We start from the raw sequence: 12,363 nt of genomic DNA, 5'->3' as shown, positions 1-12,363 counted from the left end.
TTAAACCATTCAATAGCTGTCTTAAATAATGATTATATTTATCCAGATTGTTAAATATCTCCATCAGCTGTTCCTAGAAGGATGCTTAAATAGACAAAATCAAATTTAGTTTTGTTTCTAATTTTTGTATCAGTATCGATTCATGTATTTGCATTTATTCAGCAAAATTTCTCTAATAGTGAAGCTGCAATAGACTCGGGCTTCATATGTGACTGATGCTGTTTCTGTTTGCAGATGGACAGTATAGTAGTCAACCCTCACTCTCAGTAAGTCCAGGCCCCCCCTTCTCTACTGCAGAGTAAATCCAGTCAGGTGTTCCAAAAGTGGTCTGGGTTTTGATTTGGAAATAAGGAGTTCCCGCTTGGCAGTGTGGGCATCCTTACTGAGGGTGGCACAGCTCAGCAGTGGCAATGAAAGTCTCGTTTTACTGTGCTGGGTGAGTTGTCCTGGCACCTTTCAGGAGCATTTCCTTCCCAGTCATGGGAGGTCTTCCCCAAGGGAAGGGTCAGCTTTTGGGTGAAGCTGTCTCTACTGTTTGCTAAGCCTGCAGTTACACCTTAGCACATGTATAGCAAAGCTGTGTGTTTTAGAGTTTGTTAGTCACGCCAGCATCTAACACAATACATCATTTAAGCTTTATCCTTCTCCTGAGTATGTAATCATTGCAATTCTGTAGCACAGTTGTGTGTTAAATTTATTAATCTGCTCTGGCAGCATATGAGAGTTCATAGAAGAGCTGTTGAACTTCTCTTAAGGCAGAAGATGTTCTTAGGAAAAAAAGAATATAAATATATCTAGATTTGACATCACTGTTCCCACAGATAAAAGGAGATAAGAGAGAAGTCCCTGTTTTAAATTCAAGGAATTAAGTTATAAATTCACATTGTTGTCTTAACCAGTTCTAACAAGATTTTCAGGGCATTCCAAACAGATCCAGAAACGTCGAAAAAGTAGTTGGAGGTTTTCCTGATTCTAAATGGATTAGTCAATAACTGAGGATCCTGCCAAAGGACAGTTGGACATGACATTGTGAAGGACCAGAAAGGAACAAAGAAGTGGCTCCTTGAAAGCTGCTCTGAGTCTGCTGCTGATGTCTTGGAGGGTTGCTTGTTTGTAGTTTAGGCAAAATTATGGATGTTATTGTGTGCTGAGGTTTGAATAAAAATCTTGTGTGTTCATTGTCTTCCCTGTGTTTAACTAAGAGTGTCTCCCAAAATATAAAGGAGATAAAAGGCTTCATTACACCTCCTAGAAACCTGAGCTCCAGCTTGCTCTGTCCTGTTGGCCTTTCTGCCCAGTGGGGTTGTGGAGAGCCTGTGTAGTGGTTTAAATTTGGACTGCAGACTTTAGTAATGAAAAAGCAGTTCAGACAAAGCCCAGAGCTGCCTGCTTTCTCTTCTTCCTCCTCACTGTAAAACCCTAAGATGTCAGAAAAATGCATTGCTGCTGTGGATCAGGAGCCAAGTAGAAGAGCATTAATGAAGTCTGCATTGTTCTTAACATTTTCTCAGGAAGTATTTTATTGCTGCTTTTATTACTCGAAAGCAAATGGGAATTAAAACAATCTTTGTTGAGATTCTGCAATCATCCAAAATATGTTGACTGGAGAGGCTTCAAATATGATAAAGAAATAATGTAGATCTTTACTGTCTATGAAGTGGAAGATAAGCCCGAGGAAATAGAGAACAGATGGTTATATCACCATAAATAAAAGCCATAAGAGAGAAGGGTGAACAAACTCTACAGTAGTTCCAGGACATGAGTTCTTTCCCTCCAGGCCAAGCAAGGCAGAATTTTTACCATTAGAGTTTTCTTTATATTTCCTATTTATAGTACAGGACAATTTGAAGTGGAAAATACATACTACAAGAGAATTACTTGCAAACCTGGGAATTCTTGTTTATTTTCTAAATATTCTTTTTTTCTGCTTGTTTTTTTTTCCTGAAAGGAGGCTATCATCCAGTGAAAATTGGTGATCTTTTCAATGGCCGGTATCATGTTATTAGAAAGTTAGGATGGGGACACTTCTCTACAGTCTGGCTATGCTGGGATATGCAGTAAGAAAACTATTTCTTTAAACTTTTTTCTTAATACATTTCTTTAATTTGTTTGCAATAACTTCTGTTTTATGTGCATGATAAAGTTATCTAAATATTTACTGTCTTTTTGTGCAGAAAGAGGCCTACAGTCTTATTTTGCTCTTGATTAACAGTGTAGTTTATAAAAGCTCTCAGAAATAAATGTAATTCTATTTTCTTTGACAAATTAGCTTTGCTTATTGAATTTGCATGTTGTCTTGAGCATGCAAGAATAAGCTTATATTTTTTATTTCTTTTGTATCATTAATGAAAAAAATATAATTACCTTCATTAAATGATAACATGTGTAAGCAGATCCCTCTTTTAGAGACATTCGCATCAAGGAGACTAAAATATCAATAATTACACTGTTAACAGTGTTGTTAAAAGTTGTCGTTAAGTGTAATTTCAGCATTTTCTGTACAAAAGCATTAGACTATGTAATATTCTAGGTAAAATTTCTCAGCCTTGAAAGTATATTTGTTTTAGCTCAATGTACATGTTGAAAATGTTTCTCTTCTTTTCAAGGGGAAAAAGGTTTGTTGCAATGAAAGTTGTAAAAAGTGCCCAGCATTATACGGAGACAGCCTTGGATGAAATAAAGTTGCTCAAATGTGTAAGTGTCACTACTGCAATACAGTGTTCAATAACAATAATAACAGTAATAGTGAGTTAAAAAAACCACAGAGAATTGATTTTAGACTCTTGTTTTTTTACCCATTATCCTCTAAACATTTGGCTTACTATGAATTAATATTTTCTGAAGCTCCAAAATACTTAAGTTTGTGTGGAAATCTAAGTAATTAGTATTTTAAAGTGAATTTTTTCCTAAAATCTCAGTGTTTGCATTCTTGGTTTAGGTTCGTGAAAGTGACCCTAATGATCCCAACAAGGATATGGTTGTACAGCTAATTGATGACTTCAAAATTTCTGGAATGAATGGAATTCGTATCCTTTTGAGAACATGGCATTCTCATTAAACATATTCTACTGAAATAAGTAAGCATTTAGTTCTGGATTTTTTGGTCGTTAATCTTACTTTAAATATGCAAAGTAGAAACACCAAAATGTATGTAGATGCCAAGAGAAGTGCAGTGTGGAAGGCACTCTATGGAGTGAAAGTAACTTTTCTAAACACAGTGCAAAATTAAAAAAGAAGTCTTATATATCCGTTCATGTTCTGGTAGAACTAGAGATAGATTACTTTAAAAATGGAGTTTACTGAAAACATTTGTAATAACTGAAGCTTACAAGAAATATTTTTTTGTTCTAGACTGGTAAAGAGAAATTGTTGGTGTCATGAAAAAGCTGGTTTCTGATTTCTTGTGAGAAGTGTGAGGTCATGGAGATGTTTCTCTTTTTCATGTAATCATCTTTTGGCCAGGTGTTATCCTTGTTTTTGGTAAAGGTTGTAAAGCTATGTCTTTGAAAGCTTTCTTTGCAAAAACAAAAGAGGAGTGGTGGAAAAAGAGAGAGGTATAGTGAAATACAACTGCCTCATTCTCAGGGTAAATTTTGGGTCTGTGAATATATTTGATTTTAGAGTCGTGCTAAACTGAGTTCTCCTTGCTAATTATATTAGGTATTTTAGCAGCTTATTATATTACTGTGCTTTCATTTACTGTTACAGCTGGACTTACGTGTGTGCCGGTTGTGTTTTGGAGCCCAGTAGCAGACCTCGTTGTTCATGGGTCATATTGGCAGAGAGACAGTTCCTGCTCTAGAGAGCCTAATTATGCATTGATTTTGGTGATGCGCCTTCAGCAGATCAGATTAAGGTACCTTTCACCAACTCCCATCTTCTAGGCGAGGAATGTAGAAGGTGACTGTCAGTAAATCTGAAGGCTCACTAGAAAGCATCCTTCCAGACAGAAGTGTGCAAGCAGCTTTCATCCTGTTCATCTGTCTCTTGACATTAGTTATGACATTAACTATAGTGTTGAGAATGAGTGTGGGGTCAGGTGTTCTCAGTTACAGACTGGTGTCTAATTCCTTTTCCTTTGGCCCATTTTTATTTGTTTTCTTCTGACTGTAGTACAATTGAAGAATAATTATTTTTAGAAACAAAAAAATTTAATTTACTGTTTTATTGTAAAACGCTAATATGAAATAAGGAGTACGATAATGCATTCAAAGCTGTACATAGAAATAACTCTTTTCTCTTTATCAGAGCAATTTCCCAATAATGTTCTTAAATTCTTGCTAAGATTCACATGTATACCACTGTATTAAAGGTAAGGGCTGTTGCTAGGTGTGAAGAGTAAATTTTGTTAGTGATAATACTTTGAAATCATATCCAAACTTATATCTTTTTGCAATATAGCACTTACACTGATAAAGCCAAAAGAGACCATGTGCTAGTGAAAAATAAGGGGTCAGGTAGCTTTGTATTGGCAGATTAAAACTGGACAGCTGATTTTGATTTATTCTATTTCAGTTTTGCCTTCATGTTAAAAACTGGCAGTACAGAAATTTTTATGTAAAAGGCAGATGTTCCTGCCTTATTGAAAAGTACATTTTCCAGAAAAGTACCAGTATACAGGATGGATTGATACTGGACTCAAATTTAAATTGCATCTGGAAGTCTGTAGAAGTCCTGACTGCCAGCAAAAATATGATACTGAGTATCTTATGCATTGAGTTTTCCTGAGAACAGCTTGTGCATCCTGAGTTATTTGAGCAGTGGTTGGTTGCATTATTTTATCAGCTCCTTTTTAAGTGCTAGGGAAAATAATCTTTGGTGTAGGTTCTCTTAGGATGGAGCAAGTAATTGATTTTAATGTTTTGGTGCTGTTTACTTTTTAAAATGCTGTATTAGTGCTCCATTAGTGTCACTGAGTTGCACAGGTTGAGAGAAATAGAGTAATTTGAGATCTTTTCCATGCTCTGCTGTTTCCAGCTTCCTTTGGGCAAGTCACGAAATATCTGTTGCTTGACTATAAAATAAAACACCATATGCTTCATAGAGGCTTGATTATTGGTTATGGAATGCATTTAAAATCTTAAACAAGACAGAAGAGAGGTGCGTGAATCCTTTGGATGGCTAATACCACAAAATGTCATGGAGCTTCCAAACAGGGAAAATTGTCAAGAACCATGTAGAACAGAGCTGGGATTGTGCAGAGCCATTGGCCTGCACTGTGTGACTCCAAACTGTCATGTTTCTCCTAGGAGCTGGAGCAAGTGTTTATATGCAGAGGAATTTTGATAATGTGTTATGCTGCACTAGGCTGATAATTTTTTACCTACTTGTATATTTTGCAAAGATTGCAATTATGACTTTTTAATGAAATAACAGAATTCATGATCTTGGACCCTTTGGTGTTTTCAATAAGTGTGAATTATTATGTTTGTTTGCAGTGGACATTTATTAGAGCTGCAATAAATGTTCATTTCAGTGTAGCATTTTAAAAATAAAAGATTCAGATAATCATATAATGGAACAAGTGCTTTGAGAGACAAATGGAAAAAATAAGGAAGGAAACATTCCCACACAATCAGACATTATAATGATTGTAATGTATCTCCAAAGAATATAGAGTATTAATTAAATGTCATCATGTCTTAATGCTGCCAATCCAGAAGCAACTGAGATGCATCCTAAAGTCTTCTCTGCTGGTACAAGAGCTTAACTAGCCTTTATCCTTTGTCATATTTCTAAATGCTTGAGTAATGTGTATTTATAGATAGATAGTTACAGGTAGGATTTGAGTCAAGAAAGATCAGCTCTCAGTACTTACACCTGTCAGCTGATTAATGTTAGATTTACTCTCACTTTTGCTGCTGTGCTTAGTTTCCTCCTGTGAGACATCCCCTGTGCTGCTTTGAAGAGAATTTCACAAGAAGCCTCCTCCAAGAATGTCTCCTAGGTGGGCTTAAAATTTTTTTTGCTGCAGGACTTTTTGGAGCTTCCCACCAGTCAAGTTATTGGTGCTGTAGGAGGATCCTGGGATTTGCAAGGCTGGTTTCCTAGTAGTTTATGCAGACCTTTTCCCAAACTCTTTCTTCTGGACAGTCTGGCTTAAGGTTAATGTTTTTCAGATCAGGATAGTAAATCAGACAGCAGTCACATTTTTGCATACCTACTCCCAACAATGAGCCTGCTCTATATCTTCTCTCCATTCCAGTTGTCTCTCCAGTATGGAGTGTCCCTTGAGTTTGTCCAAGTCCTCCATGGAAAATGTTGCAATCTCTTTTTTTCAAGTAGACGTCACTTTCTGGTGTCCTTCCCTCTTTCTGCCTGACTCTGTCGTTCCTCTTACATCTTCCTTCTTGGTGCTCTCTCCTTCCCTCTCAGCTGTTTACTTCCCTACATCCCTCTCTCTTCTGGTTACTGGCAATGCTTTACATTTTTGTAAGTGCAAGGAATGTCAGGAACGTGCATTGGAGAGTGCAGCAGCAGTGATCTGAAGGACTGTGGGCGGGTGTCCTATATTTCATTTCTGAATGTTGCAGTGTCCTTTTTGCAATCTGTGTTGCTGTAGCTTTGCAACTTGACTGCGTGGGCTCGATTAATAAGCCCTGCAGAGCTCATGCACTCTGCTCATCCTTTATGATGGCTGTGTGCTCTGCTAGTGACCTGTGTTCATTGTGGGTTAAAGTAACCAAGACTGTTTCCTCTTTTGACTGGGACGGAGTTCTGAGTACACCCAGTTGATGTGAGTGGGAAATGACTACTCAGTGTCTCCTGTAATACAGGAATTCAGGAATGTGAAATGAGATTAACAGTTGGTTACAGTTATGTTACAGTTCTTCACAGTGTGCTTTGACCAGTCTTGAGACCTTTTACTGTTGGTGTAACTTCAGTATAGAGGATGCAGGTGTTAAAACTTCAGTTACCTTTATGCATATAGGTAGGTATTTGAGAAGAATGTGTGTGACAAACTGACAGACAAGGTAAGCCTCATTTTAACAAGACAGTGACTCGTAAGATCATTGCCAAGGCTTTAGTTTAATAAAACTTAGAGAAGTTAGGTAAGATTTCTAACAGTCTAGAAGTGGTCATCTATATGAAAGGTCTCTAACATAGTCTAACTCATTGAGATTTTCCTACAGTATCCATCAATTAATTTTTGGTTATTTGTATTACGTTGTTCTTTGCAAGGTTATAGTATCACATAGTTAAGATTTTAACATCTTTTCTGATTTCCAGGTATGTTAAGATCATTCCTAGCTCATGTTTGAGGATTAATTGGATATAGTCTAATTGTATAACTTCTTGCCAGAATGTTGTGCATGGTAAAACTTTAAATTTTCTTCCATATTTGCAGATTTTGCCTCTGTCATGGGCCAGTAGTAAATGCTGTGTCTAATTAAACATTTTGGTATTGTGTTTTTTGCATGTTGCTTCTGAGTTCTGCATTTCTTTGTTTAAGAGTTCTTTGATGATTGACTATTGATCTTGATAAAAAATTGGTTATGGTTCATTTTTAAAACATAGTTGCTGCACACTTTTGTTATTAAAGCCTCCTATTCATATAATTTAAAATTTACTAAAAACTAGAGATCATAGGCCAAATCAGTACTTTCAACTGTCTCAAAGAAAAGAAATGTTTATTAGTTACTTTTAAAAATTACTTTCTTAATTATTCACCCTCTTATTCACTGCTCTTGTTAACATGCAGAAATAACGGACAAGATTTGCGTAATTAAAATGTTTTAATTAATTCTGCAGTTGAACACTGCTTCTGTATGATTTTATATATAATTGAAACAAGGTACCAAAGCACTTACCATGCTCATTTTAGGGAGAATCATTTTCCCTCTGAAGGGGGTGATTACTCCTTTAACCAGAACACAAGCAAACATTTGTGTTGATCTCATGAACAAGCTTATTTGGAAGTTATCCTTAATTAAATTACAGATGTCTGCATGGTCTTTGAAGTACTTGGACATCATCTTCTAAAATGGATAATCAAGTCCAATTATCAAGGCCTTCCTATCCGTTGTGTTAAAAGCATAATCCGACAGGTAAGTTTTGTTAATATTCTAATTAGGTTTTTCCACAATTGTTAGTAGTTTGAAGGTTAGAATTACGATATTTGAACTGAACTCTTAATACTATCTAAGATAATTTATTTTTAATCTCAGTGGGGTGTGCAAGAGCATCTTAGTGGGTTGCCTGCACTTCTGCATACAGGGGTTTTGGGGGTGTTTGCATTGTGTTATTTAACTGTCTCCTATGATAAGGGAGTTTCCTGAACTCCTTTAGAAAATAAAAAGTTGAAGCAATGAGTCTTTTTCATAGATGTGAGGATACTCATATTAAATTGCAGTTTTGGTTGACATGTTTGACTTCTAAATAAAATGTGGAAAATAAAAGATCATAACCATGGAAAATAGTAATACCATTGTGATGTTGATAGTGACGAACAAAAATGGTATCTGTCTGAAAAATGAAAGTAACCTGTTCTTTAAAGAAATTGATGTCTGTCTGTATTTAAGTTTTTGTAGAATCAGAGTGTTAGCAACTTGAAACAATTCAGAACATTTCATTGGGATGTCTTCTTTCAAAATATGGTCTTTTGCTAATCTGTGAAAATCAAGTTGCTGAGAGGTGATTTTAAGGAGAAAGTGTTTCAGCAAGGAGAAAGCATATATGTAATATATCATAGAGTGATTCGGGGTGGAAAAGACCTGAAGGAGCATCAATTCCAACCATTAGCCCTCTGCCAAGTCGGCCGCTAAACCATGTTCCTTAGTGCCACATCTGTACTTTTTAAAATACCTCCAGTGGTGGTGATGCCGCCACCACTTCACTGGGCAGCCTTGGCAGCCTTACCAGCCCTTCAGTGAAGAATTTTTTTCTGATATCCAATCTAAACCTCCCTTGGTTTAGATACTTGCTCTGATGATTCTGTTGCTTGTTACCTTGGAGAACAAAGCGACCCCCACCTGGCTGCCACCTCCTTTCAAGCAGCTGTAGAGTGAAGGGACCTTTTTTGTCAGCCTCCTTTTTTTTACAGACTATAAACACCCCCAGTTCCCTGCATCAGACTTGCACTCCAGACGCTTCCCCAGCTCTGTTGCCCTTCCCTGGCCATGCTCCAGCACCTCCATGTCTTTGTTGCAGTGAGGGGCCCAAAACTAAACACAGGATTTGAGGTGTGTCCCCATCAGTGCAGAGTACAGAGGGACAGTCGGTGCCCTGGCCGCACTATTGCTGATACTGCCAGGATGCCATTGGCCTTCCTGGCTAGCCAGGCACACACAGGCTCATGTTCAGCCACTGTCAACCAGCACCCCCAAGGGCCTTTTCCCTGGGCCACTTGCCAGCCACTCTGTCCCCAGCCTGTGGCACTGCCTGGGGTTGGTGTGACCCAAGGGCAGGATCCAGCACTTGGCCTTGTTGAGCCTCACATGATTGGCCTCAGGCCATCATCCAGCATGTCCAGATCCCTCTGCAGAGCCTTCCTGCCCTCCAGTAAAATCAAAACTCCCACCCAGCTTGGTGCCATCTGCAGACTTTCAGTGGGTGCTCTTGATCCCCTTGTCCTGGTCATTGATAAAGATAATAAACAGGGCTGGCCCCAGTGCTGAGCCCTGGAGAACACCACTGGTCCTGGCTGCCAGCTGGATGGAACTCCATTCCTCACCAAGCTCTTGAGCCTGGTGTCCACTCAGGTTTTACCCAGCAAACAGTGCACAGCCCAGCCAATTCTGCATTTTGGGAGGTAGCTGGAAGTGAATTGGATAAAGGCTCTTAGCAGGCTGGTCTGATTCTGAGGTTAGATACAACTCTGAAGGTGGTATTACTTAGATGAAGGTGTGAATCACAGTCTTCCAACCTGAATTGCTTTTTGAATATAGACAAAGGTAATTCAAACACTTGATACCTGAGAAAAGAGGAAGAGTTTAGTCCTGAAAGATTAAAAAGCTTTTATTTTTGTGAGATTAGAATTAACTATTTGGACTAATGAGAGTGGCATTGTTTGGTAAGGCTTTCAGGTTGCTTATTAAAGATAATGTAGACCTTTCTTCTTTTTCTGCTTGAACACAACTTGTGCTGCACATGTTTTAAAAACTGATTTCTGAAAGTTGAATATGAAGCAATTCAGTCATTGCTCTGGTGTTACTGTGCATCAAACAATTTTGCTTCATAAGCTTCTGTAATTCCCTACTGCAGTGGAAAATTACGTGTTTATGCTACTACTTGGTAATATATTTTTTCCAGTTTCTGGGTACTTTTGAGCATTGGGATAAGATCAGGCTTATTTTAAAACACAGCTGAAGGTTGAGTTTCTTAATAAATTTAACTGCAGTTTCGAGCAGATTTTTAAAAAATCCCTTTGTGATTAGGTACTTCAGGGTCTAGATTACCTGCACAGCAAGTGCAAGATCATTCATACGGATATAAAGCCAGAAAACATTTTGATGTGTGTGGATGATGCCTACGTGCGCAGGATGGCTGCTGAAGCTACCGAGTGGCAGAAGGCTGGTGCTCCTCCCCCTTCTGGCTCAGCAGGTATGAACAGGATATTAAAATGCAATGTAGGAAACTACCATCAGCATGTTATTGCTAACAGCATTTTGTCCAATGAAAATTCACAGTTTAAATAATTGCATGTGAAAAATGCATGACTGCTTAATTCTTACTCCTGCTCTGGAAACTATCAGAGTAATGATTTTGTACTGCTTTTGCATGTTCAAGTTTTCAGGGTCCCCAGAAACAGAAAAAGATTTATTGGTGTAAACTTATTCCCATCCCACAAGTTTTAATGCCTGGGTTTTAGTCACATTGGAAGCTTAAATCTCTGATATTGACAACAATTAATAATCTTACCTAAATTATGTCTAGTTCTGTTAAGAGTTCACCAGCATCCTTGTGAAATCATCTGCCTTTTTGTCTATTGTAACTTACTTTTAAGATGCAATGAAAAGTTTTACATTCATGTTTTTTCACCCTTAAAAATGGAATTTATTGTACCTAACTGAACTCTTGATAAGCCCATTTTCCTAGGGGTATAAAATGTTTTATGTTAAGCTTGCCAAGAGTTTAGATAGGAACTGTACCTTATGTTTAGCTAGGAGAAGCCAAGGTAAAGAAGTTGACAGCAATAAGCAAAGACCAACAAGGAGGAAGTGTGGCTTTTCTAATGATTTTCTTTTCAGTACTATGTACTCTATATTTTTAGTACTACGGTTGCTACTAATTTGCCAGTTGAGCACATCAGCTACAGGCAGTGGAAAAGTAATTCCCTTTGTAATTATGTCAGAAAATTAACAGATTAAAATCTGTGAGGTATGCTAAAAATACTTTCTATATTGGGAACAAATACAGTGGTCAGGATCCATTTTACAGCATTATATATTTTGAGATGAAAAATTGTATAAATGATGAATGTATTATATTCAACTTGACATAATGTGTAATCACATGGCTAGAGAATTTATGTTATTTATGTGGGAAACAACTTGATTTTGTTGATGCAGCCTTTATATTGCTTCCTGACATAAAATAAGTATTGTTTTAAGGAATGGCATTCGTATCACACTTGATTTTTAGCAAATTGTAATTAAATACATGGCTTTCCACACAGGAGCTGAGGATGTGTTTTCTTTACAGCATTGCAAGAGTAGGTGGTGTATAATTTCCCTTTTTGTAGCAGTGATAGTGCTCAGGTTTAAGAATCTTTTTGAAAACCTTGCTCTTTCAAGGGTATTCTGGCAGGTTTTTCCCTGAGCTTAGCAGCAGGATCTGAATGTATAAAAGAACTCTATTTTATTTGGCATTCCTTAGTTGCCATAGGCCTGTGAGAGGCTTTCCCCTGTTCAGTTCCTCTTGCTTCACTTTGCTTCTGTCTCCTGTTTTTGGTTATTTCTGTTGGTTTTGATCACAGGGGGAAGTTTTATGTGGCTTGTGGTGCTCTCTGAGTGTGCCAGTCAGCACTGCAATCCCATCAGAGCCAGTCACTGATGGGATGCTGCTCAGAGGCGCTCGGAAGAGGCCCATGCTGGAGCTGCTTTTTCTGTGATACGGTGTGGTTTTTGCCTTAGGCACTCCTTCATGCCTCCAGCCCTAGCAATCAAACTGCCTTGTTTCAGAGTAAAACACATGAGTATTTGGCTTTTCTGTTGGGTACAACACAGTAGTTGTATCTTTGCTAATATTCCCTGAGCTATTTAAGCCAGTCTGTACCTGCTCCGCCAGCTGACGACATACATTTAATCTGTGACAATTCTGCAGTCATTCCATGTTCTCTATCCACTCCTTATGGTTCAGCCTTTTTTTATTTATTTATTTCATAAACTCTCTGCCAACCACAAGACAGTGAACACAGCTGCT

The 12,363-nt window shown here is 37.8% G+C and overlaps 1 protein-coding gene across 9 annotated transcripts in view; it reads left to right on the top strand.

Annotated features, from left to right (window-relative positions):
- Positions 1 to 12,363, top strand: part of SRPK2 (SRSF protein kinase 2) — a 129,245-nt gene that overhangs the window by 90,640 nt on the left and 26,242 nt on the right. For 8 of the 9 annotated variants that reach the window (XR_010998966.1, XM_068189665.1, XM_068189663.1 and 5 more), the window contains 5 exons: positions 1,949 to 2,057; positions 2,607 to 2,694; positions 2,939 to 3,026; positions 7,942 to 8,048; positions 10,377 to 10,542. Coding sequence is in view for 8 of the 9 variants with exons in the window: in XM_068189665.1 (XP_068045766.1) it covers positions 1,949 to 2,057; positions 2,607 to 2,694; positions 2,939 to 3,026; positions 7,942 to 8,048; positions 10,377 to 10,542 (558 nt within the window). In the remaining variant the exon portion in view is untranslated. Of the gene's footprint in view, positions 1 to 1,948; positions 2,058 to 2,606; positions 2,695 to 2,938; positions 3,027 to 7,941; positions 8,049 to 10,376; positions 10,569 to 12,363 lie in introns of all 9 variants that reach the window. The other variant, XM_068189661.1, reaches the window with a different exon arrangement.

Source organism: Anomalospiza imberbis, chromosome 5 (assembly GCF_031753505.1).
Source record: "Anomalospiza imberbis isolate Cuckoo-Finch-1a 21T00152 chromosome 5, ASM3175350v1, whole genome shotgun sequence".
Lineage (NCBI taxonomy): Eukaryota > Metazoa > Chordata > Aves > Passeriformes > Viduidae > Anomalospiza > Anomalospiza imberbis.
The sequence above is the reverse complement of the archived record's forward strand: the minus strand, read 5'-3'. Positions and strand labels throughout refer to the sequence as shown.